The 25,896-nt window shown below is 43.4% G+C and overlaps 1 protein-coding gene across 2 annotated transcripts in view; it reads left to right on the forward strand.

Moving 5' to 3' along the window:
• Positions 1-1,143: 1,143 nt before the first annotated feature.
• Positions 1,144-25,896, forward strand: part of LOC149461656 (beta-1,3-galactosyltransferase 5-like) — an 80,479-nt gene continuing 55,726 nt past the window's right edge. Inside the window, exon 1 of one of the 2 annotated variants that reach the window (XM_089677888.1) lies at positions 1,144-1,330. In XM_089677888.1, coding sequence (XP_089534014.1) covers positions 1,264-1,330 — 67 coding nt within the window. In that variant the 5' untranslated portion in view covers positions 1,144-1,263. The remainder of the gene's footprint in view (positions 1,331-25,896) is intronic. The other variant, XM_089677891.1, reaches the window with a different exon arrangement.

Genomic DNA, 25,896 nt, shown 5'->3' on the forward strand with positions numbered 1-25,896 from the left:
AGAACGCCATCATGTCACTTCCGGTTACAGATCTGTGTCACTTCCGGTCCCCACGATGACCGTGTGACGGTGCTGCGGACCGGAAGTGGCACAGATCCGTAACCGGAATTGACGTGACGGCGATCTGTCCGGCAGATCCACAGATGGTGAGAGCACCATGCGGCATCTGAGTCACTGAATTGAATTTTTTAAAAGGCTTATTGATTTTTTTAAATTGCTGTAAGTGCAATATTTTTAAAGATGTTTACTTTGGGTAATACACGATTGGAGCGAAATTTTTTCTCTTTCTATGTAATGACGGATTGGAGTATCTACTATGATCCTGGCAACCATCCATGATAAGGGTGATTCTTGGAGGAACCTCTTGATCTCAACATTGGATACTTTTATGATCTGGCTAATTAAAGGATTTGTTCTGGATTATTAATGAAGGCAGAAAATGAAACACATAAATGTTAAGTAGAGTTTAATATATCACACACGTCATGTGCCGCTATTAATAACTAAAGTAGGGGTGATACTATATCATTTATGTTTTATACTGGAAGATAAGTGGCAGCAATATAATATAATAGAATGGTTTGTTTAGTGGTATCTTGCGCAATTTGGAGACCTTTAAAAAAAATTTCTGATTGGTCACTTACAAGAAAAAAGTGCACCTGTGTTCAGATCAGTTAAAAAAATGTTTATTTACTCTCATGTGCAAAAGGATATGGACTATATTTTATTTATGATGAATGTTTTCTTTATTTCCTAGTATAATATTCACATGTTTATATTTTCCTAGGTTTAGGTAGGCGCTTCTTTACTTCTGTATTTGGCATATTATTTATGTGGTAGCTGCCGATTTATCTTTAATTATTCGTTTTTTTTTGTTTTTTTTATTCACTATGACTTGACAATGGGAGAGCTGACATCTCTTGTCCTCAGAGATGGCGGTGCTGACATATGAGTTACGGTAACTTCTCCAGTAATGACGAATTCTTGTGTGTGAAGAATGTCGCCCTCCTGGCCTGACTGGCTTATGTGTGTTAATGGGGAATGGTCTCAGACAGCTCTTCTCTACAAACCACGCCCTACTGATGCGTTTCGCCCCCAGGCACTGAGGCTTAGGTGACACAATAGACAGAGGTTCTTCTGTCAGGCTGGGAGTGCGGCATTCTTCACACACAAGGATTTGGTTTATTTTTATATTTATTATTTGGGCACAGCCCATTCATATTCTATATATGTGGTGTAACATTGAGAATAGGACCTGGACGTATGTGCAAGGAGTGCGGAACAGTACCCGGAGATGTCAGCCTTATTCATCAGTGGATAGAGGAAAGAAGTGAGTACAAATAACTCAAATATCATTTTAAACACCTATATACTCAATTGTTTTTACTAGTGAATAGAATATTTTTTTAGCTTTGACAGATTTCCTTCACATGGAATTTTTACTGTAGAAATATCCCTTTCAGTTTGCTGATGATGGAAATAAACTGCACACAACATCCTCTCCATTTCACCTTCAACGTTTCTATCATTTAGAGGACAGACACACCTTTGTAGTTTACACCCTGGTCACATCGAACCCAACTTTGAAATCGTGCGACTTACAGTGAAGTCGCACAATTTCAAAGTCGGATGACATGCTGATCTGATGTGTGATTTGCAAGACATCTGACACAGATGTTTATGCAAATCGCACCAAAAGTGCACTGCTTTAGAAATCCGACCAAGACCAAGTCGGAACCACACCGATATAACCGCTGTAATTGCGGACAATAGGGTGCGACTTGCCATGCGATTTGCAAGTCGTATGGTATGCAAATCGCATGCCAAGTTGCACCCAGTGTGACCGGAGACTTAACCCAGTGGTCAGTGAAGCCTAGATATGCAGACTACATTTAAATGGGATCTATGGTCACAGCACTCATGGTTATACACTTTTATTTTACAACATCAGCATAACTAACAATAATAACAATCCAACATATGCCTACACATGCCTGCCTCCTGGATTCCCTCAGGGGTGTATTTATCACAAGGCAAACAAGGCATTTGCCTAGGGCTGCATTTTTTAGGGGGGCAGCACTGCCACCTGGATGAAGGTACATATGCAGCATTCGGACCAGGTGGGATCTGAGAGGCTGCGGGCTGCTTGATGGTGTATGCAGAGCCCGGTTGTCATTCCCGGGGATGTCCAGAGCTGTGAAGGTGTGTCTTTCTCTCTTTGGTTGGGTTAGGGTGAGGTGGGTGTTAGTGGAAGGCTCTCTTGGGTGGGAATGGGACAGTAGTGTTGTTGGTCACTGTCATACTGTCTCTTCGGGGGAGGGGGGGGGGTCTGCTGTTGGTCGTGTCAGGTCAGGGAGGGGGCGTCTGATTTTTTTGTTGCCTAGGGCAGCACAAAACCTAAATACACCACTGGATTCCCTGCATGCTTTGCAAGCTTCTCTGCTCATCTCTTTGATTTAAATTCTGATATCTAAGGACTACATATCCCATGATGCTTCACAGCCTTAAAGCAGTGATGCCTGCACTGACTCCGCCTCCCGAAACTCCTCCTCTCAGCACTTCTGCAGTTCAGAAGGCAGGCTCTGTGAAATGTGTATAGTGAAAAGTATACCTTATGGCGCCGCTCCTAGCTATGGATGGAAGGAAAAGAACCACCCCACCGGCAAGTGAAAAGAGGGGAGCATGAGTCCGAGCGATTCCAATGTCAGCCAATGCAAGTGAAGGGATGGACACTGCTCAACCGACCCCAGGAGTCCAATGTTATGGAATGGCCTCAGCCGCCATACTGGCCACAACCACTGATGCTGTCAGGGCTCCAGGTATGACCAGAGATGTGTGGACTGACACAGGGAAACGCAGGCTTCAAGTATGGTGTAAAACAATATAATTTATTAAAAGCTACACAGTACACCCAAACACACAGTGCAAGAACCAAACCTCCAACAGATCCCAGTATGTGCGGGAACACAAATGTAGTCAGGCAGGCCGGGTCGGTAACTATCGGGCAGACAAGGTACAAAGGAGCAGACAGGAGAGTGGTCAGGAATAGCTGGGGTTCATGGGAACACCAAGGCACTGACTGCAGGCCTGGCCATTGCTTAAATACACCTCCTGCAATCAGCCTCAGGTGATGGCTTGATTGCAGGAGTGAGATTCTGGCTGCTGAGAGCACCCGCTGGCCAGCACTGGTACTGCAGCCCACAAGGCAGGTGAGCCCCAGCACCACCTGTGCTGACTCGTTCCTGACAGATGCATTTCGCCCCACCCGGGGGGCGAAACGCATCAGTGGGTGTAGCCAGTACGGCGGCTGAGGCCAATCCTCATCATTGGACTCCTGGGGTCGGTTGAGCAGCGTCCATCCCTTTATCTGTGAAATGTGTGACCCAGTAGAGGCATAGTGAATATGTCACGGAATTCAAGGAAGTGAGTGTGTGAGGATCTTTACAAAGTAAGTCTACAAACTTCAAGATTGTTTAGAATAACCGCTTCAGCCCCGGAAGGTTTTACCCCCTTCATGACCATTTTTTGCTATACCGCACTACGCTGCTTTAACTGGTAACTGTGCAGTCATGCAACGCTGTACTCAAACAAAATTTGTATCATTTTTTTTCCACACAAATAGGGCTTCCTTTTGGTGGTGTTTGATCACTGCTGGGTTTTTAATATTTTGTGATATAAATGAAAAAAGACAGCAAATTTTGAAAAAAAAAAACAAAAACATTTTTTTCTTTCTGCTATAAAACATATCCAATAAAACATTTAAAAAATCAAATTTCTTAAAAGATACCCCAATAAGTGTAAAGCAGTGACCCATCTTAGGTGCCTAGGATAGCCCAGAAGTACCCACCCTGGGTAGGCCTCTCTTGTGGCCAACACTTGGCGCCCAACGAGGAAGAAATTGTCATCCACCTGCCCCCACCAGCTCTACATATGCACCCTTGCTGACCCTTGTTGTGTGTCCAATCACAACAGAGAATTCTGTGTTTCCACACACAAAAACATATGTGTAAACAGAACTGTGATCCAGCTGTTTCTTCTCCCTGAAAAGCAGGGATAAAAAACAGCCAGATCTGTAAGTAAAAGCAGCACGTTACACACATTACACTTGTTAGGCACACAGTTAACACAGTTACCCCTACCCAGCCAGTGTCATTAGTACATTGTACAGTATTATATCTGATTACTGTATTAGTGTCACTAGTGATATCAGTTAGTGTATCTCCCAGCCAGTATCTGTTGATGCCAGATTGCAAGCCACACTAGTCACTGACAGGGGCGGACTGACCATTTGGAAACTCGGGCACTGCTCGAGGGCCCGGGGTCAGTAGGGGGCCCCATGAGATGCCCCTGGTACCTTTTTCATAGGCTTTTTTGAGTTTGGGCAAGGACACAGGGGCCCCATGATCCCCTATTGCCCGGGGGCCCCATCAGTTATCAGTCCACCCCTGGTCACTGATCACCGCATAGCATCTAAGTATAGCATCTATAGCTGTGTAAATTCCAATATATACCGACCTAATTGTTCTCCTTGTTCCTCCCAAGACATCCTGCTCTCTAGCTCCCTTGCCACTTCCTCCCATGCTCGCCTCCATGACTTTTCCCGAGCCTCTCCTTTCCTATGGAACTCTCTACCCCAATTTGTCTGACTATCTCCTACTGTGTTTGCTTTTCGACGATCTCTGAAAACCCTCCTCTTCAGAGAAGCCTATTCTGCTGCCACCTAACAACTGGAGTTTTATTTTCTCCATCAGCTCATCCCCTACAGCTATTACATTTTGTATCACTTGACCCTCCCTCCCTGATTGTAAGCTTCAGTGACCAGGGCCCTCTGATTCCTCCTCTATTGAATTATATTGTAACTGTACTGTCTGCCCTCATGTTGTAAAGTGCTGTGCAAACTGTTGGCGCTGTTCAAATGCTGTATAATAATATATATATTATATATACCACAGTCTGTAGATGCCATAACTTTTACACCAACCAATTAATATACACTTATTGGGACTTTTTTTAACAAACACATGTAGCTGAATGGCTTAGTTTAAAATGATACAAAAAGTTATTTTATTTTTGTAAAATAACAAACATATCATACTTACCTGTTGTGTGCAGTGGATTTGCACAGAGCAGACCGGATCCTCCTCTTCTTGGGCCCCCTGCTGGTGCTCCTGGCCCCTCCTTTCTGTCAGGTGCCCCCATAGCAAGTAGCTTGCTATGGGGGCACCCAAGTAGGCGTGTTCCCGAGCCGCTGCTCTGTGTGTCCATTCACATATGGAGCCACGGCTTGCCCCCCTCATCTCCTCATTGGCTGACTGGCTGGGACTGACATCAGCGTTAGCCAATGGCTCATGCTTGCTGCTTAGTCAGTGAGGAGGCAGAGACCTGAAGGCTGTTGTGCACATCGATGGATCATGATGGGGCTCAAGTAAGTATTGAGGGGGCTGGGGGCACTACTACACACAGGTTTTTTAAAAAAACCTTTAGCCTTTACAACCACTTTAATAAAAAAAAAATATTTATTTAATTTTTTTATTGGATATGTTTTTTTAAAGAAAGTTAAATATTTTTTTTCAAAATTTTAAATTCTATAATAGAAAAACAAAAAAAAACATTGGTGATCAAATACTACCAAGAGAAAGCTCTATTTGTGTGGAAAAAAAATATAAATATTTATTTGGGTACAGCATTGCATGACCGAGCGCAGTGCTGAATAGCAAACAATGCCCTGGTCATGAAGAGGGTAGAACCTTCCGGAGGTCAAGTGGTTAATAGCAGTAGGGTAGAAAGAATTGAAATACAATGTAAAAATGAACATTTTATCCATAGATACACTTTAACAGTAGCCGTCAGTTAACTTGATGACTTGATATTACAAATTGTATTTTTTGTTATTTGGCACATAACAACTTTTGAAGGAATGTATTCATTTATTTATCAGTTTATCCACTCTTTTGCTCAGTGACAGTTGCAGCCTGGTGGCCTCAACTGTCACTATGACTCTCTCTGTGCAAGGTTTGGTGACAGCGGCAGCCAAAAACCTGTTTATAATCAAACCTGATGCAGCTGCTATATTTCACTGTACCCTCTGATTGAAACAAAAAGGAAGTCATCCTATGATGGAGGAGCAACTTCTCAGAGATGTTAATATGTAATTTGCAGCAACTTCCCTTGCAAAGTGCCTTTAGTAAATCAATCTCACTGTTTACATTGATGCTCTGATAAAGTTGATGCTTTTCAAAGGCCCGATACACAAAGGGATTGATTTACTAAAGCTCCATGTACACATGACACTTCTGAACGATGGAAACTGACTGCTGGAAAACGTAGATTAAAAAAGTCTGTTTAGCCGCGTTTGCATATCGCGTTTATGCACGTTTATGAGCGTTTGCGTTTAGAAGCGTTTTTTTAAAAGATAACCTCTGGAGACCTTCCAAAATGCCCAGAATGCACTGAAAAATAGTAAAAAAATAACTATTTCAGACATTTGAGACAGAAACAATTGAGTACTGTCCATGATACTTTTTTTATTTGCAATAACATACAATTTTGAGGACAAGCTTTCAGGGTATGTCCCCTTCTTCAAGGTCCAAGCAGTACTATACAAATCATAAAGTTTCAGCAGAATGTTAGAAGAGATGAAAAAAAAAAAAAGAGGCTAGAGGTAAGATACAACAAAAGCGAGGGGGGAGGGATACTACACTCACACAGAGGGAGTGAAGCTTGAGCTAATAGTCATAAAACTGTTGGATAATGAGTGAGGAATCCCATGTCGAAATTAAGGCCGTTATCTCTTGTGTCAAATAGAATTATCATTCTTAGTTCAAAAGTTTTTTTTTCCTGAATGGATTTGAAATTTCCTTTAAGAAGTAAAATATTGAGGTCTCCCATTGTGTGGTCTGGTTGTGCGAAATTGTGTCCTACAGGTGTGCAGAGGTCATCTTCTTCATGTTCCTTGATGGTATGTCTGTGCAAATTCATCCTTGTGTGCAACTTCTGTCCTGTTTCGCCAACATAAGTTCCTTTGCTGCGTTTTCTGCACTGGATAAGATACACAACATTACTGGAGGTGCAGCTGTATGATCCGGAGATATAGAAGATCCCTTTTGAGTGTCTGACACTTTTTGATGGATTGATTTGGTTGCACAGTTTGCAGAGTTTTTTTATTGCAGGGTTTGCTTCCATTATTTGTGACATCTTGATCAGAAGGAAGTTTCCTACTGATTAGTTTATTTCTGAGGTTGGGGGGTTGTCTGAAGGCCAGTATTGGGGGTTGCTGGAATATTTCTTTCAGAGTTCCATCCTCTGTTATGATGGGTTGTAAATCTTTGATTATTTTTCTTATTCCTTCTAGTGCTGGGCTGTATGTGGTTACTAGAGGTACACAGTTGTTTGTTTTTTTCTCTTTGTACTGAAGTAGGTTTTCCCTTCGGGTTCTCAAAGCTGTGTTTATGCCGGTGTTGATACTTTTGTCCTTGTAACCTTTCTTATGGAAGGCATCTGCTAGTGTCCCGAGATGTTTATCTCTGTCTCTTGGGTCAGAACATATTCGGTGGTATCTAATGGCCTTACTGTGTATGATGGCCCTTTTCGTGTGTTGGGGGTGGAAGCTGGAACTGTGGAGGTAGTTGCATCTGTCAGTGGGTTTCCTGTATATTGAGGTGTGAAGCGTATCATCCCTGATGTGTACTGTGGTGTCTAGGAAGTTGACGCGTCTGTTTGAGTATTCCATTTTTAGTTTGATTGATGGATGAAAAGTGTTGATCAATGAGTAAAATTGTTTTAGGTATTCCTCACCTTCTGTCCATATGATGAAAATATCATCAATATAGCGATAGTATCTGTATGGTTTTTGTTCCATGCTGTTCAGGAATTTTCCTCCAGGTCAGCCATAAATAAATTGGCATATTGGGGTGCCATTTTACTTCAATGAGTAAAATTGTTTTAGGCATTCCTCACCTTCTGTCCATGTGATGAAAATATCATCAATATAGCGATAGTATCTGTATGGTTTTTGTTCCATGCTGTTCAGGACTTTTTCTTACAGGTCAGCCATAAATAAATTGGCATGTTGGGGTGCCATTTTACTTCCCATCGCAGTACCCATACATTGAAGATAGATGTCTTTATTGAAAGTAAAGTAGTTGTGTGTAAGTATGAATTCAATGAGCTGTGTAACATCCTCAGCAGTGTATTTGTGGTTTGGTGAGGATGATAAGGATCTGTGACATGCAGCTAATCTATCCTTGTGAGGGATATTACTATACAGGGATACTACATCCATAGTCACTAGAAGTGTATTAGATGGTAATTGCTGGATGTTGTTGATCTTGTTCAGAAAGTCAGTTGTGTCTTGTAGGAAACTAGCAGTATTCATGACTAACGGTTTTAAAAAAAATTTCTGCAAAGCCTGAGATTTGTTCAGTGAGTGTATTCATACCTGTTATGATGGGTCTGCCTGGATTTCCTGGCTTGTGGACTTTGGGCAGCATGTAGAAGTCCCCGATTTCCGGATGATCTGGAATCGCATTTATAAGTTCTGAATGTAGGTGGGCTGGAAGTTAATGAGACCTTTTAATTGCTTTGTAAAGTCCTGGGTCAGATAATATTCCAGTTTCTTATAGTAGATGGCATTTTCCAGCTGGCTCTGGCCTTCTTGTTTGTATTTGTTTGTATCCATCATAACAACTGCTCCCCCTTTATCCGCTGGTTTGATGGTGATGGCCTGATTATTGCGCAAATCGTGTATAGAGAGCCAAGTAAGGGACACCACATAGCGTGACACTGTACGGATATTTTATTCACAAATAAGTGCATACAGATCGGTCAAATGTGTTACAAAAGGTAAAAAACACTGACCATATAAAATACAATTCAGGGCGGCCACCTGCGGTGGTTAAACGTCCAGCTGTAGCCCTACGGTATCACGCTATGTGGTGTCCCTTACTTGGCTCTCTTTATAGAGAGCCTTCACCCGCAGAACCTGCATCCTAAAGGGATCTTCCAACGTGTTACGCATCTAAGTGCCATTCCTGAGACGTGACCAGAAGGCATATAGGATCCTGACCCTTGTACGTTTACTGATGACCCCGTGCACACCTGGTGAGACAGGCAAATCTCAAAGGCGTAATACTTACGTACTTCTGGTGAGTGCGCAATTCATTCATTCACTCTACCTGTTTCTACCACTAAGGATCAAGTCCCCCACGCATTTATATGATCACATTTGACCCTCACGTGGGCTTTACGTATTTTGGGACTATTATCTATTCAGTTAGTCACTAATAGTGACAGGAACTTCATAGTATATCTATTTTATATACATTGTATTATCCACTTAATATTTGTTTTACCCAGTTTGTCACTTGGTTTTAGCGCTGCACTTCTTGTTTTATATGTTATACTGAAGGTGTCGTTTGGTTACCATTTGTGTCCTGGCCGCTACATTCAATTTCTGATAGCGCTCATATTTATGCTTTTTATCTCCTGTACTATGTATGCAGTCTCTGGTCATCTCCTGTACTGTGTCCGCAGTCTCTGGTTATCCCTGTACTATGTCCGCAGTCTCTGGTCATCTCCTGTACTGTGTCCGCAGTCTCTGGTTATCCCTGTACTGTGTCCGCAGTCTCTGGTCATCTCCTGTACTATGTCCGCAGTCTCTGGTCATCTCCTGTACTGTGTCCGCAGTCTCTGGTCATCTCCTGCTAGCTTAAAAGAACATTTCAAAACTTTTTATTTCCTTAGGTCACCCCTCCTTTCTCAGGCACATGACCACTACCTTATACAACTCCTGCAGAAAGATATCATTACCCGCGCTCTTCAGGTGTACTCTGTCAAACCCGAACAGACGTCAGTCTTGTTCACCTCCTATGGCGAGTATGGCATGTCCTCCAATCATATTCATTGCCCTGGTACACTCCCCATTAAATACATGAGCTTTCTCAGTTCGAACTTTTCTCCACATGGGTCTGATAATAATCAATGACATTACTAGGTGGGCCTCAGGGAGTCTCCTCCTTAGCCAATACATATCCTCCATCATTCTCCTCACAAGTCCCGACACTGGAACTCGGCCATCTCTTAAATCATTACCCCCCAGGTGAATAATCACAGCATAGGGGTGTGGTTCATGTTGAGGTACTGCTCCATTAATGAGATCAAGTAATCCTCCCCACAGTAACCCTGGCCTCCCTTCCCACTTTATTTTAACTCCTTCCTGTTCACACCACAAGTTTTCTTGGCCTACCCAAAGAGCCCTAGAATATGCTCTATTAACATATGAATGTCCGACAATTAAAATAGTCTTTTCATTTCCTTGTGGTCTCTGAGGTCATAGATCAGGGTTCTGGCTCCATCCATCGCTAATTGCTGGTAGATTAGTTGATGCAGATTGCCTCCATTCCATATACATCTGGTGAGGTGCTGTGATTGGAGGTCCTTGGGCACCGTCAGCCTGAGGATGTTCGATCTCCATTTCGTTATATTCAGAGTTGGCTCCTTCCCTTCTCATATTAGAGGATACTGGTGTCAGAACAGGTAATTTGAGGAGTGTACCGATTGGCTGGTCAGGGCCTGGCTCATAGATGGGTCACAACTCATGCAGGCCATAGATGGGTTGAAAATCGGCCAATTTTTCAGCCGAAAAAAAAATCGGCCGATTTTCGCACCGTTAATGGGTTAATTGGTCGGCCATTTTTCTGGATTTTGTCAGATTTTTTTGATCGTAAAGGTGAAAAAAATCGGCTGATTTTGCCGATCAGCCGATTTTTGCGGCAAAGATGGGCAAAAAAAAAATCTGCGCATGAGCCGTGACCTGCAAGAAAAAGAAGAAGAAGCAGAAAAAGAGAAAGAAGAAGAAGAAGAGAAAGAAGAAGAAAAAGAGAAAGAAGAAGAAGAAGAAAAAGAAGAAGAGAAAGAAGAAGAAAAAGAGAAAAAAAGAAGAGAAAAAGAGAAAGAAGAAGAAAAAGAGAAAGAAGTAGAAGAAGAGAAAGAAGTAGAAGAAGAGAAAGAAGAAGAAGAAGAGAAAAAAGAAGAGAAAGAAGAAGAGAAAGAAAAAGAAGAGAAAGAAGAAGAAGAAAAAGAGAAAGAAGAAGAAGAATAGAAAGAAGAAGAAGAGAAAGAAGAATTCCACTCCGCTAGTATATTTGACATGAAAAAGTATTGCGGTTGCAACAATGTATCTATTTGTATCTGAAAAAACCATCTGTATCTGAAATGGATACAAATAGATACAATGTTGCAACCACAATACTTTTTAATGTCAAATATAATAGCGGAGCTTTCTGCAGGCACAGAAGTAATTAAATGCCGGCCGTAGATGGGAAGAAAATCGGCCGATTTTTTTTTACTGTTGGTGGTAACGTTGGCCTATTGAATGACCAATTTTTCATTTTTTGTGTTAAAAAACGGTTGGTTTTCTCCCCGTCTATGGCCTGCATCAGGCATCTTAATTTCTTCTATGTCGCTGTCCATTGTTCTTTGAATGGGAGCAATAAACAAATCTGAATTTTTCTTAAATTTCAATTGCTTATACACCTTTTTGCAAGTTCATATACTTAGTTTATAACACAGGAATAAGCTCCCAGTATTATCCCACCTATTTTTAATAATCCTATTAAAAATGTCTTGAACAATATACCAATCCCCTTGAACCAATTCAAGGGGTTCAACCATGATGTCCATGATGACAACACTCCTCCTCCCCACTCAGATAAATCTAAGTTATGATTTAGGATATCATGGACATTATCCTGCAATTCTTCTGCTGCAGCCAAGTGGGCATTTGTGTCATAGGTTTTGTCAACCATATAGGTGCAACATTCCTGTTTTATGGCTACACACAATCCTCCTTGAGATGCAATAAGAATGTCTAGACCCATATGGTTGGCAATTACCTGTCTTCTCATTTCTATTAATTCTTCTGCCTCATCCTTTAGTGCTGCTAAAACATGACCCAGCATAATATTTGTTACATTTGCATAACTATTTATTCTAGTTACCAGGGGCGGACTGACAACTCATGGGGCCCCCGGGCAATAGGGGATCATGAGGCCCCTGTGTCCTCACCCACACTCAAACAACACCCAAAAAACCTATGAAAGGTACCAGGGGCATCTCATGGTGCCCCCTACTGAGCCCGCACTGCCCGAGTTCCCAAATGGTCAGTCCGCCCCTGCTAGTTACCATCTCCTGTCCCCACCCTGTCCAGGATGGAGCATAGGTCCATGCCTTAAATGCATCCCCAAATACTGATATGTTATATTTTTGTGCAATGTTAGTCATAGCGTCTGAAGCAGCTTCTATAGAATAGACCTTACTTTCTGTAGATCTCTTCTGTCTATGTCCTTTTTGTTCCTTTAACAAATCAGACATATTCACTGGTCTTGTGGCATAAATCAGCTCTGCTATGACAACGGTACCATTAGCTTTTAGGGGCAAACTCTTCCTTGCCTTCCGTCCACACACAAAATAATATGGGTTAGGTAGGACTCTTGCCCCAACATTTTTCAATTCTGACATCACTAATTCCTTTAAGGATCTATTGTATTTATTTACATCAGTATCTATATATGTTTCATTACACTCGTGTGGTAAATCCAAAGCCTTTAATGATTGCTTCAAGGTTTTATTAAAACAATTGGAGCAATCATTCTTACACCGACACATAGTCTGATTCAATATACTACAACACCCATTTAGTACAACTCAGACCTCACCTGGCTCTTGATAATAATCTGTGATACTTACTCTTATTGTTCCATTTACAGTAATACCTATCCCTTTTCCTGATATCCCCTGCACTAACAGGTCTTCCTTCAATGCTCTCCCTTGCTGTGTACTCAATAAACTATTTGTAGACAAATACTAACAAAGCATGATATAAATCAGGACTTGTCACTGCCATAGCAATTATGGGCTTGTGACGTACGCTAGGGAGAATCATAGTACATATCCAACAGTCCGAGAAATTAAATTGGTTAGAGATCACCTCATGCATTTGAATCATCCTATTCAGAAAGGTTTGGCTCTCCACATTCATCAGGCCTAGGCCTAGTACCATCAGGACACCCTGCCATGCTCTCATCTTCCTTCTCCACAGATGACTTTATTCTGAAACTGAAAAGGGACACAATTAACTAGAAAAGCTACAATTTCTGGGGAAATTGTGTGAATTGTTCTTGCCTCCACCAGTAGTCTACAACTGGAGTGGGCGGAGTAACTGGGTGGAGTGGCTAGAGTAACTGTTGTGTGGTTGGAGTGGCTGGAGTAACTGTTGTGTGGTTGGAGTGGCTGGAGTAACTGTTGTGTGGTTGGAGTGGCTGGATTAACTGTTGTGTGGTTGGAGTGGCTGGAGTAACTGTTGTGTGGTTGGAATGGCTGGAGTAACTGTTGTGTGGTTGGAGTGGCTGGAGTAACTGTTGTGTGGTTGGAGTGGCTGGAGTAACTGTTGTGTGGTTGGAGTGGGCAGAGTAACTGTTGTGTGGTTGGAGTGGGCGGAGTAACTGTTGTGTGGTTGGAGTGGCTGGAGTAACTGTTGTGTGGTTGGAGTGGGCAGAGTAACTGTTGTGTGGTTGGAGTGGCTGGAGTAACTGTTGTGTGGTTGGAGTGGCTGGAGTAACTGTTGTGTGGTTGGAGTGGGCAGAGTAACTGTTGTGTGGTTGGAGTGGGCGGAGTAACTGTTGTGTGGTTGGAGTGGCTGGAGTAACTGTTGTGTGGTTGGAGTGGCTGGAGTAACTGTTGTGTGGTTGGAGTGGCTGGATTAACTGTTGTGTGGTTGGAGTGGCTGGAGTAACTGTTGTGTGGTTGGAGTGGCTGGAGTAACTGTTGTGTGGTTGGAGTGGCTAGAGTAACTGTTGTGTGGTTGGAGTGGCTGGAGTAACTGTTGTGTGGTTGGAGTGGCTGGAGTAACTGTTGTGTGGTTGGAGTGGCTGGAGTAACTGTTGTGTGGTTGGAGTGGCTGGAGTAACTGTTGTATGGTTGGAGTGGGCAGAGTAACTGTTGTGTGGTTGGAGTGGGCGGAGTAACTGTTGTGTGGTTGGAGTGGCTGGAGTAACTGTTGTGTGGTTGGAGTGGGCAGAGTAACTGTTGTGTGGTTGGAGTGGGCGGAGTAACTGTTGTGTGGTTGGAGTGGCTGGAGTAACTGTTGTGTGGTTGGAGTGGGCGGAGTAACTGTTGTGTGGTTGGAGTGTCTGGAGTAACTGTGAAAAGGTTGGACTGAACAGAGTAACTTTATGGAGTGGGCAGAGTAACTGTTTGGAGTGTTTGGAGTGAGTAAAGCTAGTAAACATTACACTAACAAATTGATTGATCAAATTTAAAAAGTGCACATGGCAAGCTTGATAGAGTGAGAAATACATTTCAACTTTTAATTATTTATATAGCACATTTAATTGGAATGTTGTTGCCCAAAGGGCTTCACAGTTACATTAAAACATACATTTATAAAAACATTAGCAGCATTATCACCTCAAATACTCTCTACTGTAGAAAACTTATTTCCAAACCTTTAACCAGAAGCCGGCCAAACTGTCACCAATTCAAAATTAGATTTCAAATAGGGCAGAGAAGAGTGGTTAAAAACAAACTGCTCCAAATTGCTCACTTCACTGGCGTCATCAAATGGTCGTAGTTTTAAAAACCATAAATCCTACAGCGAAGAGCTTTATATTGTGAGAATCACAAGACCCAGACCTACATTTTGATGCATAGTATGTCTCTGAAATATTAAAAATGAAGGCACAGTCGCAGTTTAGAAATTGCCCTTCAAATTTGAGGTGGCTAGAGTGCAGTTTCAATGAATGTCAATGGGCGGCGTGAGTTGCAAACAAAGGGTCATATTGTGAAAACTATAAGGACTATGGCTTAGCCGTGAACATTTTAGTGGCAGCAGGGATAACGTTTTGATATAAGATTTGTGTAGGTGGGCTTGAAAATGAAGGAGTGATGGCAGTTTAGAAATCATGTCTGGATTTTTCACCTCACACTCTAGCTTTTGTCAGCTCCCACTCTAGTTTTGAACATTCCACCATTCATTCCTATGGAACCAATTTCACCACAAAAACGCCGATATTTCGTGAACCATTCGGCGAAACATTCCACAAAGTATTAGCACACCAATCGGGAACAATCCGCACGTTTCAGTATATTACTGTCTATGTAGTATAAAAACTGTGGGAGGAGTTAGGGTGGTAAATTTGGCTATAATAATAAGAATATATATGTGAGATAACAGGAAGTGGTCTTGCCATGCAAGAACACTTAAATATATATTTTTCCTAAGCACCGTCTGCCAAGATTAGGGGCCCCCTCCGAGGCCTCATCCCTTAAGCTAGCCTGGTTGCTCAGGTACCACGGCCTTATGCACGTGTTTGCAGTGTGATTGATGCATGCACCCAAGCCTCCTTCCCCTCAAACTTTACAGCTGTTGGGGTCACCAGTACCACTTGATGGGGTCCTGTCCACCTGGGCTCAAGACCTCTCCTCTGGTGCATCACCCAGTCACCTGGTTGCAACTTATGTGTCCCTTCAAGATGATCTGGATCTGGAAGTGAGGCATAGATTTTGTTATGCAACTGATTAAGGTGTTTCTGTAATCCTATTACATACTCTGTGAGTGTACCATAGGATTTGTTTGATGTCTGTGGGTAATACAAACCTGTCTTTGGCACTGATCCAAAAGGTATCTCATAAGGAGATAACTTTCCCCTCTGTTTATGAGTAGTTCGGAGGGAGAATAATGCAATTGGCAATCCTTGTAACCAATTCAATCCTCTCTCTGCTTTAATTTTTCCCAGCTTTGCATTTAATAACACATTATATTTTTCTATTTTACCACTTGCAGCAGGGTTGTATGGTGTATGCAAGCGTTGTTCAATGTTAAAAGCTGTCAGTATTTCCTTCATTACCTGACCTGTAAAGTGTTTCCCTCTGTCACTCTCTATTGTTTCTGGGATTCCATACCTACATACTACTTCCTGTATCAGTTTCTTGGCTGTTGCTGTTGCTGTGGCTTTTCCTACTGGGAAAGCTTCCAACCATCCTGAAAAAACATCTATTCTGTTAAACAGAATCCATACATTCCTACCTTTGGCAGCTGCATGTAATCTACAGTCAGGTCCATAAATATTGGGACATCAACACAATTCTAAAATTTTTGTTTCTATACACCACCACAATGGATTTAAAATGAAACGAACAAGATGTGCTTTAATTGCAGACTGTCAGCTTTAATTTGAGGGTATTTACATCCAAATCAGGTGAACGGTGTAGGAATTACCACAGTTTGCATATGTGCCTCCCACTTGTTAAGGGACGAAAAGTAATGGGACAGAATAATAATCATCATAAATCAAACTTTCACTTTTTAATACTTGGTTGCAAATCCTTTGCAGTCAATTACAGCCTGAAGTCTGGAACGCATAGACATCACCAGACGCTGGGTTTCATCCCTGGTGATGCTCTGCCAGGCCTCTACTGCAACTGTCTTCAGTTCCTGCTTGTTCTTGGGGCATTTTCCCTTCAGTTTTGTCTTCAGCAAGTGAAATGCATGCTCAATCGGATTCAGGTCAGGTGATTGACTTGGCCATTGCATAACATTCCACTTCTTTCCCTCAACCGCATGCCGCCCAGCCACTGTACATATACGGCGGCAGGACGGCACTCACAGACAAAACCGCCGCCCTATTTGTCCCGCGGTTCTCTGCCGCAGATGTCAGTCGCCGGGTCACAGCCGCTCCTTAGCGGCTATGTCCCGGTGATCGGCGGCAAACAGTGACAGAGAGCACAGCTGCAGTAGCTGTGCTGTCTGTCACTTCCCTGACAGCTCGAGGATGAGCTGATCGAGAAAGAACAGTTTTTCTTTCTCGATCAGCCTTGTCCCGCCCAGCACACACCCCCGCCCCCTAGTAAAACACTCCCCTCACTCCTATAACCCTTCCCTGCTAAATAAAGTTAACCCCTTCCTCCCCATTGCCATTAGTACAGTGTCAGTTTTTTTTTTTTTGCACTGATCACTGTATTAGTGTTTTTGGGGATGTCAGTGACCCCAAGTCAGTACCCCCCAATGTCAAAATGTCCGCCACAGTCCCGACATAAGTCGCTGGTTGCTGCCATAAGTCCCTGATCGCCGCCATAATTCGCTGATCGCCGCCATTATCAGTATAAAAAAAACACTAAAAATCCCAGTATCTTTCCCGCCATTTGTAAACGCTGTAACTTTCACGTAAACCAATTAATTTACACGTATTGGGTTTTTTTTTAGCAAAGACATGTCGCAGAATAGATTTTGGCAGAAATTTATGACTAAATTTGATTTTTGCATTTTTTTTTTACTGGACAGGTTTTATAGCAAAAAGTCCAAAATATTGTTTTTTTTTCCTCAAAATTGTCAGCCTTTTTTTTTATAGCGCAAAAAATAAAAACCGCACAGGCGATCAAATACCACCAAAAGAAAGCTCAATTTGTGGGGAAAAAAAGGATGCAAATTTAATTAATGTACCATATTGCAAGACCGTGCAATTGTCCGTTAAACTAGCGCTGCGCTGTATAGCAGAAAAATGGCGTAAATTGCAGTATTTATACCATAGTTTGTAGACGCTATAACTTCCACAAAAAGCAATCAATATACACTTATTGGGATTTTTTTACCAAAAACATGGAGCAGAATACATTTTGGCCTAAATTTATAACCAACTTTGAGTTTACTATATATTTTTTATAGCTGAAAATAAAAAATATTGTTTTTCTTCAAAATGTTTGGCATTTTTTTGTTTATAGCGTGAAAAATAAAAAGCGCACAGATGATCAAATACCACCAAAAGAAAGCTCTATTTGTATGAAAAAAAGGACGTAAATTTTGTTTGGGTGCAGCATTGCATGACCGCGCAATTATCAGTTGAATTAGTGCAGCGCCAAGTAGCAAAAAGAGGCCTGGTCATTAAGGGGGGTAAATCCTCAGGAGCTCAAGTGGTTAAAAAACTCTTTGGTTCCTCTTGCAGTATGCTTTGGGTCATTGTCCATCTGCACAGTGAAGCGGCGTCCAATGAGTTGTGAAGCATTTGGCTGAATATGAGCAGATAATATTGCCCGAAACACTTCAGAATTCATCCTGCTGCTTTTGTCAGCAGTCACATCATCAATAAATACAGGAGAACCAGTTCCATTGGCAGCCATACATGCCCACGCCATGACACTACCACCACCATGCTTCACTGATGAGGTGGTATGCTTAGGATCATGAGCAGTTCCTTTCCTTCTCCATACTCTTCTCTTCCCATCACTCTGGTACAAGTTGATCTTGGTCTCATCTGTCCATAGGATGTTGTTCCAGAACTGTGAAGGCTTTTTTAGATGTCGTTTGGCAAACTCCAATCTGGCCTTTCTGTTTTTGAGGCTCACCAATGGTTTACATCTTGTGGTGAACCCTCTGTATTCACTCTGGTGCAGTCTTCTCTTGATTGTTGACTTTGACACACATACACCTACCTCCTGGAGAGTGTTCTTGATCTGGCCAACTGTTGTGAAGGGTGTTTTCTTCACCAGGGAAAGAATTCTTCGGTCATCCACCACAGTTGTTTTCCGTGGTCTTTCGGGTCTTTTGGTGTTGCTGAGCTCACCGATGCGTTCCTTCTTTTTAAGAATGTTCCAAACAGTTGTTTTGGCCACGCCTAATGTTTTTGCTATCTCTCTGATGGGTTTGTTTTGTTTTTTCAGCCTAATGATGGCTTGCTTCACTGATAGCGACAGCTCTTTGGATCTCATCTTGAGAGTTGACAGCAACAGATTCCAAATGCAAATAGCACACTTGAAATTAACTCTGGACCTTTTATCTGCTCATTGTAATTGGGATAATGAGGGAATAACACACACCTGGCCATGGAACGGCTGAGAAGCCATTTACATGTGAAACTAAAAAAATTAGAATATCGTGCAAAAGTTCATTTATTTCAGTAATGCAACTTAAAAGGTGAAACTAATATATGAGATAGACTCATTACATGCAAAGCAAGATAGTTCAAGCCGTGATTTGTCATAATTGTGATGATTATGGCTTACAGCTCATGAAAACCCCAAATCCACAATCTCAGAAAATTAGAATATTACAGGCAATCAATAAAAAAAGGATTGTACATAGAACAATATTGGACCTCTGAAAAGTATAAGCATGCATATGTACTCAGTACTTGGTTTGGGCCCCTTTTGCAGCAATTACTAACTTAATGCGGCGTGGCATGGAAGCTATCAGCCTGTGGCACTGCTGAGGTGTTATGGAAGACCAGGATGCTTCAATAGCGGCCTTCAGCTCTTCTGCATTGTTCGGTCTCATGTCTCTCATCTTTCTCTTTGGGGTTGAGGTCAGGTGAGTTTGCTGGCCAGTCAAGCACAGTAATCCCACGGTCATTGAACCAGGTTTTGGTGCTTTTGGCAGTGTGGACAGGTGCCAAGTCCTGCTGCAAAATGAAGTCAGCATCCCCATAAAGCTCGTCTGCGGAAGGAAGCATGAAGTGCTCCAAAAACTCCTGGTAGACGGCTGCGTTGACCCTGGACTTAATGAAGTACAGTAGACCAACACCAGCAGATGACATGGCTCCCCAAATCAACACAGACTGTGGAAACTTCACACTGGACTTCAAGCATCTCCATTCTTGCACATTCCATGTGTGCCTCTCCATTCTTCCTCCATACTCTGGGTCCTTGGTTTCCAAATGAGATGCAAAAGTTGCTTTCATCAGAGAGGACTTTGTACCACTGAGCAACAGACCAGGTCTGTTTTTCTTTAGCCCGGGTAAGACGCTTCTGACGTTGTTTGTTGTTCAGGAGCAGCTTGACAAGAGGAATACGACATTTGAAGCCCATGTCCAGGATCCGTCTGTGTGTGGTGGCTCTTGATGCACTGACTCCAACCTCAGTACACTCCTTGTGAAAGTCCCCAACACTTTTGAATGGCCTTTTCCTGACAATCCTCTCCAGGCTGCGGTCATCCCTGCTGCTTGTGCACCTTTTTCTTCCACACTTTTCCCTTCCACATAACTTTCTATTAATGTGCTTTGATACAGCGCTTTGGAAACATCCAACTTCTTTTGCAATTACCTTTTGAGGCTTTCCCTCCTTATGGAGGGTGTCAATGATGGTTTTCTGCACAACTGTCAGGTCAGCAGTCTTTCCCATGATTGTGATTCCTACTGAACCAGACTGAGAGACCATTTAAAGGCTCAGGAACCCTTTGCAGATGTTATGGCTTAATTAGCTGCTTAGAGTGGGACACTTTGAGCCGAGAATATTGCACCTTTTCACAATATTCTCATTTTCTGAGATTGTGGATTTGGGGTTTTCATGAGCTGTAAGCCATAATCATCACAATTATGACAAATCACGGCTTGAACTATCTTGCTTTGCATGTAATGAGTCTATCTCATATATTAGTTTCACCTTTTAAGTTGCATTACTGAAATAAATGAACTTTTGCACGATATTCTAATTTTTTGAGTTTCACCTGTACTTATCTCTTTTTGAGATGCTGCATTTTGCAGCTTGCCTAATGTTTCCTCATCAGGTGTGTCTTTCAAAAAACACACTCTGTCACTTTTCCTTTCACTCAAAGGAACCAGAGCAGCTTCTTTAGCAGCTTTATCTGCTCTCTGGTTTCCCATAGTGATGGGATCATCTCCCCTTGTGTGAACCTTTATTATAGCAACAGCAACTGGTAAGGTGATAGCTTCCAACAAGGCCATTACCTGAGCAGCATTTTTAATTGGCTTACCTTGAGAGGTTAAGTAAATCCTACATTTCCACAATGCTGCATAATCATGGACTACTCCAAAAGCATAACGTGAATCAGTATACATGTTGACCGATTTACCTTCTGCTAATTGGCATGCTTTTACCAAAGCTTCCAATTCAGCCACTTGAGCTGAACAATGGTTTGGTAAGGCTTCCTGGAATATCACCTTTTCCTGGTCCACTCTGGCCATTCCTGTCACAGGTGAACCTTTTTCTGTATAGTATCGGGAACCATCTACCCATAGTTCTGTTGGAGATACAACAGCATGTACTAAATAGTATTGTGTGTTAATATCACTTGACCAGTAGATGGCACTGTACACTAAGGTTACCAGTTGTGCATATGTGTAAAACTTGTTGGTTCTCTCTCCTCTTCTCTTCCTCTCTTCTAAAACCAAGATGTCTGCTGAAATGTGTTTTGTATGCTTGCAACTTAAGCCACACAAGTAAAGTCAGAGTTCTGCCTCATTGCTACCAGTGTCTTCTCTAACACATAACCAACAAGTTCCATATCTGGGTTTTCCAGGGCTACATCTGTCACTGTTCCTGGTAACTCATAGTAGGCCTCTGTTTCACTATTACAGTCATGCTCTGTCAGGGCAGGGCCGTGGAACGGACAGGTAGGCCTAGTGGCAGGGTAACGCACTGGCTGACGACAACCACCACCAACAGACTGAAGTCCCTCAGGGCGCGGAGTCTAAGTCCCAGGCTGCCCTTCACCAGGGCCCCTGATGGTGGGGATGGACTTGACGCAACCAGGGACCAGGTCGCGGCCCCCGAGACACCCCAGCTGCGGTAATGGCCGCCGCCAATGGCGTGTAGTTGGTGAGAATGACAATAGCGTAGTCAGACAAGCCGGGTCAATAACAACGGGACAAAACAGTACAGAACAGTAGACAGAGAATCACAGGTCACGGGCCGGGTTCAGCAACAGAAGGTCAGATCAAAGGGAAACGCAGAGAATGGTCTTAGTCACAAGCCGAGTCAGAATACCAGAAGAGTCACGAGCGTATACACAGAGCTGTAGCAAGACAAAGACACAAGACACAAGTGCAAAGAGCATGTGCAGATCCCAGGCTTATATGTACTCAGCCACACCCCTCTGGGGGATGGACCTCAGAGACCTGAAGGCATAAAAGATTCCCATCATGCTCAGCAGAAATCCAAGATGGATGCTAGCACATGGAGTAACATAACCTCTGGGAAAAGGTAGGACCTTGACATGCTCCCACTCCTCTAGTGGGTCAGGCATGACAGGTAACAGTGTTGCCGGATTCAGCACATTACTCCTTTTAATTATTATGTTACTTGGTGTGAGTAATGCCAGGTCATACCTGGTCAATCTGGCAGCAGACAGATGTTTGGTATTGATATGATTCAACACTTGTTCTACTGCATGAGCAACCATTAACCTCCCTAACGGTATTCCCGAGTGTAGCTCGGGGTAAAATGTCTGTACCAAAAGCGGTAACCCCGAGCTACACTCGGGCTTACTATGCGGCGCTGCATAGGGATTCCCTGCAGAGCTTACCTTGTCCTTCGCTCCCGCGATGTATCCCCTGCAGCATCCCCGGCCATCTCCTCCGGCTGATGCCAGCATCCGGCTCCTGTGTTCCGGTCCCTGTGACGCCGGGACGTATGGGCGCCGCCGGCGGCGGGAAATTTGAAAATTTTTTAAAAATGTCATTTTTTTCAAAACGATTTTACATAGTAAAACATTGCTGTTTCAAACCATTTCACATACATTTTGTCCCGAGTGCTTTGTCCTGTGCCCTGTCTGCATTTTGACTGTTCTTTCTGCCTGGAAACTGAGAAACGTCCATGGGGTCCAAAAAGTGTCCCTTTAGGTCAAAAGCGGTTTTAGACCAGCTAGAGAACAGCGATAGTAAATCAGAACCACTTGCAGAATTGAGTGATAATGATTTGTGGGGAAATTCGTCATCAGACACTGAAAATGATTTTGTGACTTTGCTCAGTGATGTGCGAACTTGGTGCTATATTTAAAATTTCAGTGTTTTTGGTTTGATTACATTATTGAATTAAATGTATTATTATTATATTATTATTTTTTATGATTATTTATTAAATCATAATTTATGATTTCGTGTTTCAAATTTTATCATACTCGGGATGTTTAATAGACTCTTGTTTGGACAGATTTCAGTGAGTTATTCCTAAAAATTACAGCCTACAATAAAAAAACTACATATTTCCATGCAAAATAATGGTACCGCTTTCAGCACCAAAAATCTGAAATAATCAGACCGCCAGGGAGGTTAAAATCAAAGTGTTTTCCAACACTATTTCAGCAGTTTTTTCCACCATCACTGCTGCAGCAGCCGTGGCTTTCACACATGGCGCTGCTGCACAGATGACAGGGTCCAGTGGCTGGGAATAGTAACCTACCAGTTTGTACTTGTCTCCATGTTTTTGTGCTAACACTCCAGATGCTTGATTGTTTGCCTCATGACAAAACAGATAATGTCATCTCCTGTACTATGTCCGCAGTCTCTGGTCATCTCCTGTACTATGTCCGCAGTCTCTGGTCATCTCCTGCACTGTGTCCGCAGTCTCTGGTCATCTCCTGTACTGTGTCCGCAGTCTCTGGTCATCTCCTGTACTGTGTCCGCAGTCTCTGGTCATCTCATGTACTGTGTCCGCAGTCTCTGGTCAGCTCCTGTACTGTGTCCGCAGTCTCTTGGTCATCCCCTGTACTATCCGCAGTCTCTGGTCATCTCCTGTACTGTGTCTACAGACTCTGGTCATCTCCTGTACTGTGTCCGCAGTCTCTTGGTCATCCCCTGTACTATCCGCAGTCTCTGGTCATCTCCTGTACTGTGTCTACAGACTCTGGTCATCTCTTGTACTATGTCCGCAGTCTCTGACCATCTCCTGTACTGTGTCCGCAGTCTCTGGTCATCTCCTGCACTGTGTCCGCAGTCTCTGGTCATCTCCTGTACTATGTCCCCAGTCTCTGGTCATCTCCTGTACTATGTCCGCAGTCTCTGGTCATCTCCTGTACTGTGTCCGCAGTCTCTGGTCATCTCCTGTACTGTGTCCACAGTCTCTGGTCATCTCCTGTACTGTGTCCGCAGTCTCTGGTCATCTCCTGTACTGTGTCCCCAGTTTCTGGTCATCTCCTGTACTGTGTCCGCAGTCTCTTGGTCATCCCCTGTACTATCCGCAGTCTCTGGTCATCTCCTGTACTGTGTCTACAGACTCTGGTCATCTCCTGTACTATGTCCGCAATCTCTGGTCATCTCCTGTACTGTGTCTACAGTCTCTGGTCATCTCCTGTACTATGTCCGCAATCTCTGGTCATCTCCTGTACTGTGTCCGCAGTCTCTTGGTCATCCCCTGTACTATCCGCAGTCTCTGGTCATCTCCTGTACTGTGTCTACAGACTCTGGTCATCTCCTGTACTATGTCCGCAGTCTCTGAACATCTCCTGTACTATGTCCGCAGTCTCTGGTCATCTCCTGTACAGTGTCCGCAGTCTATGGTCATCTCTTGTACTATGTCCGCAGTCTCTGGTCATCTCCTGTACTATGTTCCCAGTCTCTGGTCATCTCCTGTACTATGTCCGCAGTCTCTGGTCATCTCCTGTACTGTGTCCGCAGTCTACGGTCATCTCTTGTACTATGTCCGCAGTCTCTGGTCATCTCCTGTACTATGTCCGCAGTCTCTGGTCATCTCCTGTACTGTGTCCGCAGTCTCTGGTCATCTCCTGTACTGTGTCCGCAGTCTCTGGTCATCTCCTGTACAGTGTCCGCAGTCTCTGATCATCTCCTGTACTGTGTCCGCAGTCTCTGGTCATCTCCTGTACTGTGTCCGCAGTCTCTTGGTCATCCCCTGTACTATCCGCAGTCTCTGGTCATCTCTTGTACTGTGTCCGCAGTCTCTGGTCATCTCATGTACTATGTCCGCAGTCTCTGGTCATCTCCTGTACTGTGTCCGCAGTCTCTGGTCATCTCCTGTACTGTGTCCACAGTCTCTGGTCATCTCCTGTACTATGTCTGCTGTCTCTGGTCATCTCCTGTACTATATCCGCAGTCTCTGGTCATCTCCTGTACTGTGTCCGCAGTCTCTGGTCATCTCCTGTACTATGTCTGCTGTCTCTGGTCATCTCCTGTACTGTGTCCGCAGTCTCTGGTCATCTGCTGTACTGTGTCCACAGTCTCTGGTCATCTCCTGTACTATGTCCGCAGTCTCTGGTCATTTCCTGTACTATGTATGCAGTCCATTGGTTCAGAATATTTTTTTTCTTGTTTTCCTCCTCTAAAACCTAGGTGCATCTTATGGTCAGGTGCGTCTTATAGAGCAAAAAATATGGTAGTTAGCAAGGTGCGCAGAGAGGCAAAAAAGGGATTGATGGATTTGAATGGCCAGCGCTTGATTAAATATAAAATCTGGGGCAATCTTGGTGCTGCACCTGCCGAACTATGTGTTCACACGTGCCACTTTCTGAAGGTCCAGTCTGATTTCTGCTGGGTAAATGTGGCCTCGTACAGTGTGGATGGGTTCGGAAAAATGTTAGTGCCTTCAAATCCAAGGAGGCCCAATGGAACGGGGAAGATTATTTTATGCTGCCAACTCCGTCATTCGGAAGAGTGATATTCAGGGCCTCCGATCTCAAATAATTAATGGATAAATGTGAAAGTTCACCATACAGAGTGAACAATGTTAACCTCCCTGGCGGTATTCCCGAGTGTAGCTCGGGGTAAGATGTTTGTACCAAAAGCGGTAACCCCGAGCTACACACGGGCTTACCATGCGGCGTTGCTCAGGGATTCCCTGCAGAGCTTACCTTGTCCTGCGCTCCCACGATGTGTCCCCTGCAGCGTCCCCGGCCATCTCCTCCGGCCGATGCTGGCATCCGGCTTCTGTGTTCCGGTCCCTGTGACGTCGGGACGTACGGGCGCCACCGGCGGCGGGAAATTTAAAAATTTTAAAAAATGTCATTTTTTTCAAAAAAAATTTTACATAGCAAAACATTGCTGTTTCAACCCATTTCACATACATTTTGTCCCGAGTGCTTTGTCCGGCGCCCTGCCTGCATTTTTACTGTTCTTTCTGCCTGGAAACTGAGAAACGTCCATGGCGTCCAAAAAGTGTCCCTTT

This window comes from Staurois parvus, unplaced genomic scaffold (assembly GCF_062004578.1).
Source record: "Staurois parvus isolate SC_StPar_1 unplaced genomic scaffold, SC_StPar_1.0 ptg000195l, whole genome shotgun sequence".
Classification (NCBI taxonomy): Eukaryota; Metazoa; Chordata; class Amphibia; order Anura; family Ranidae; genus Staurois; species Staurois parvus.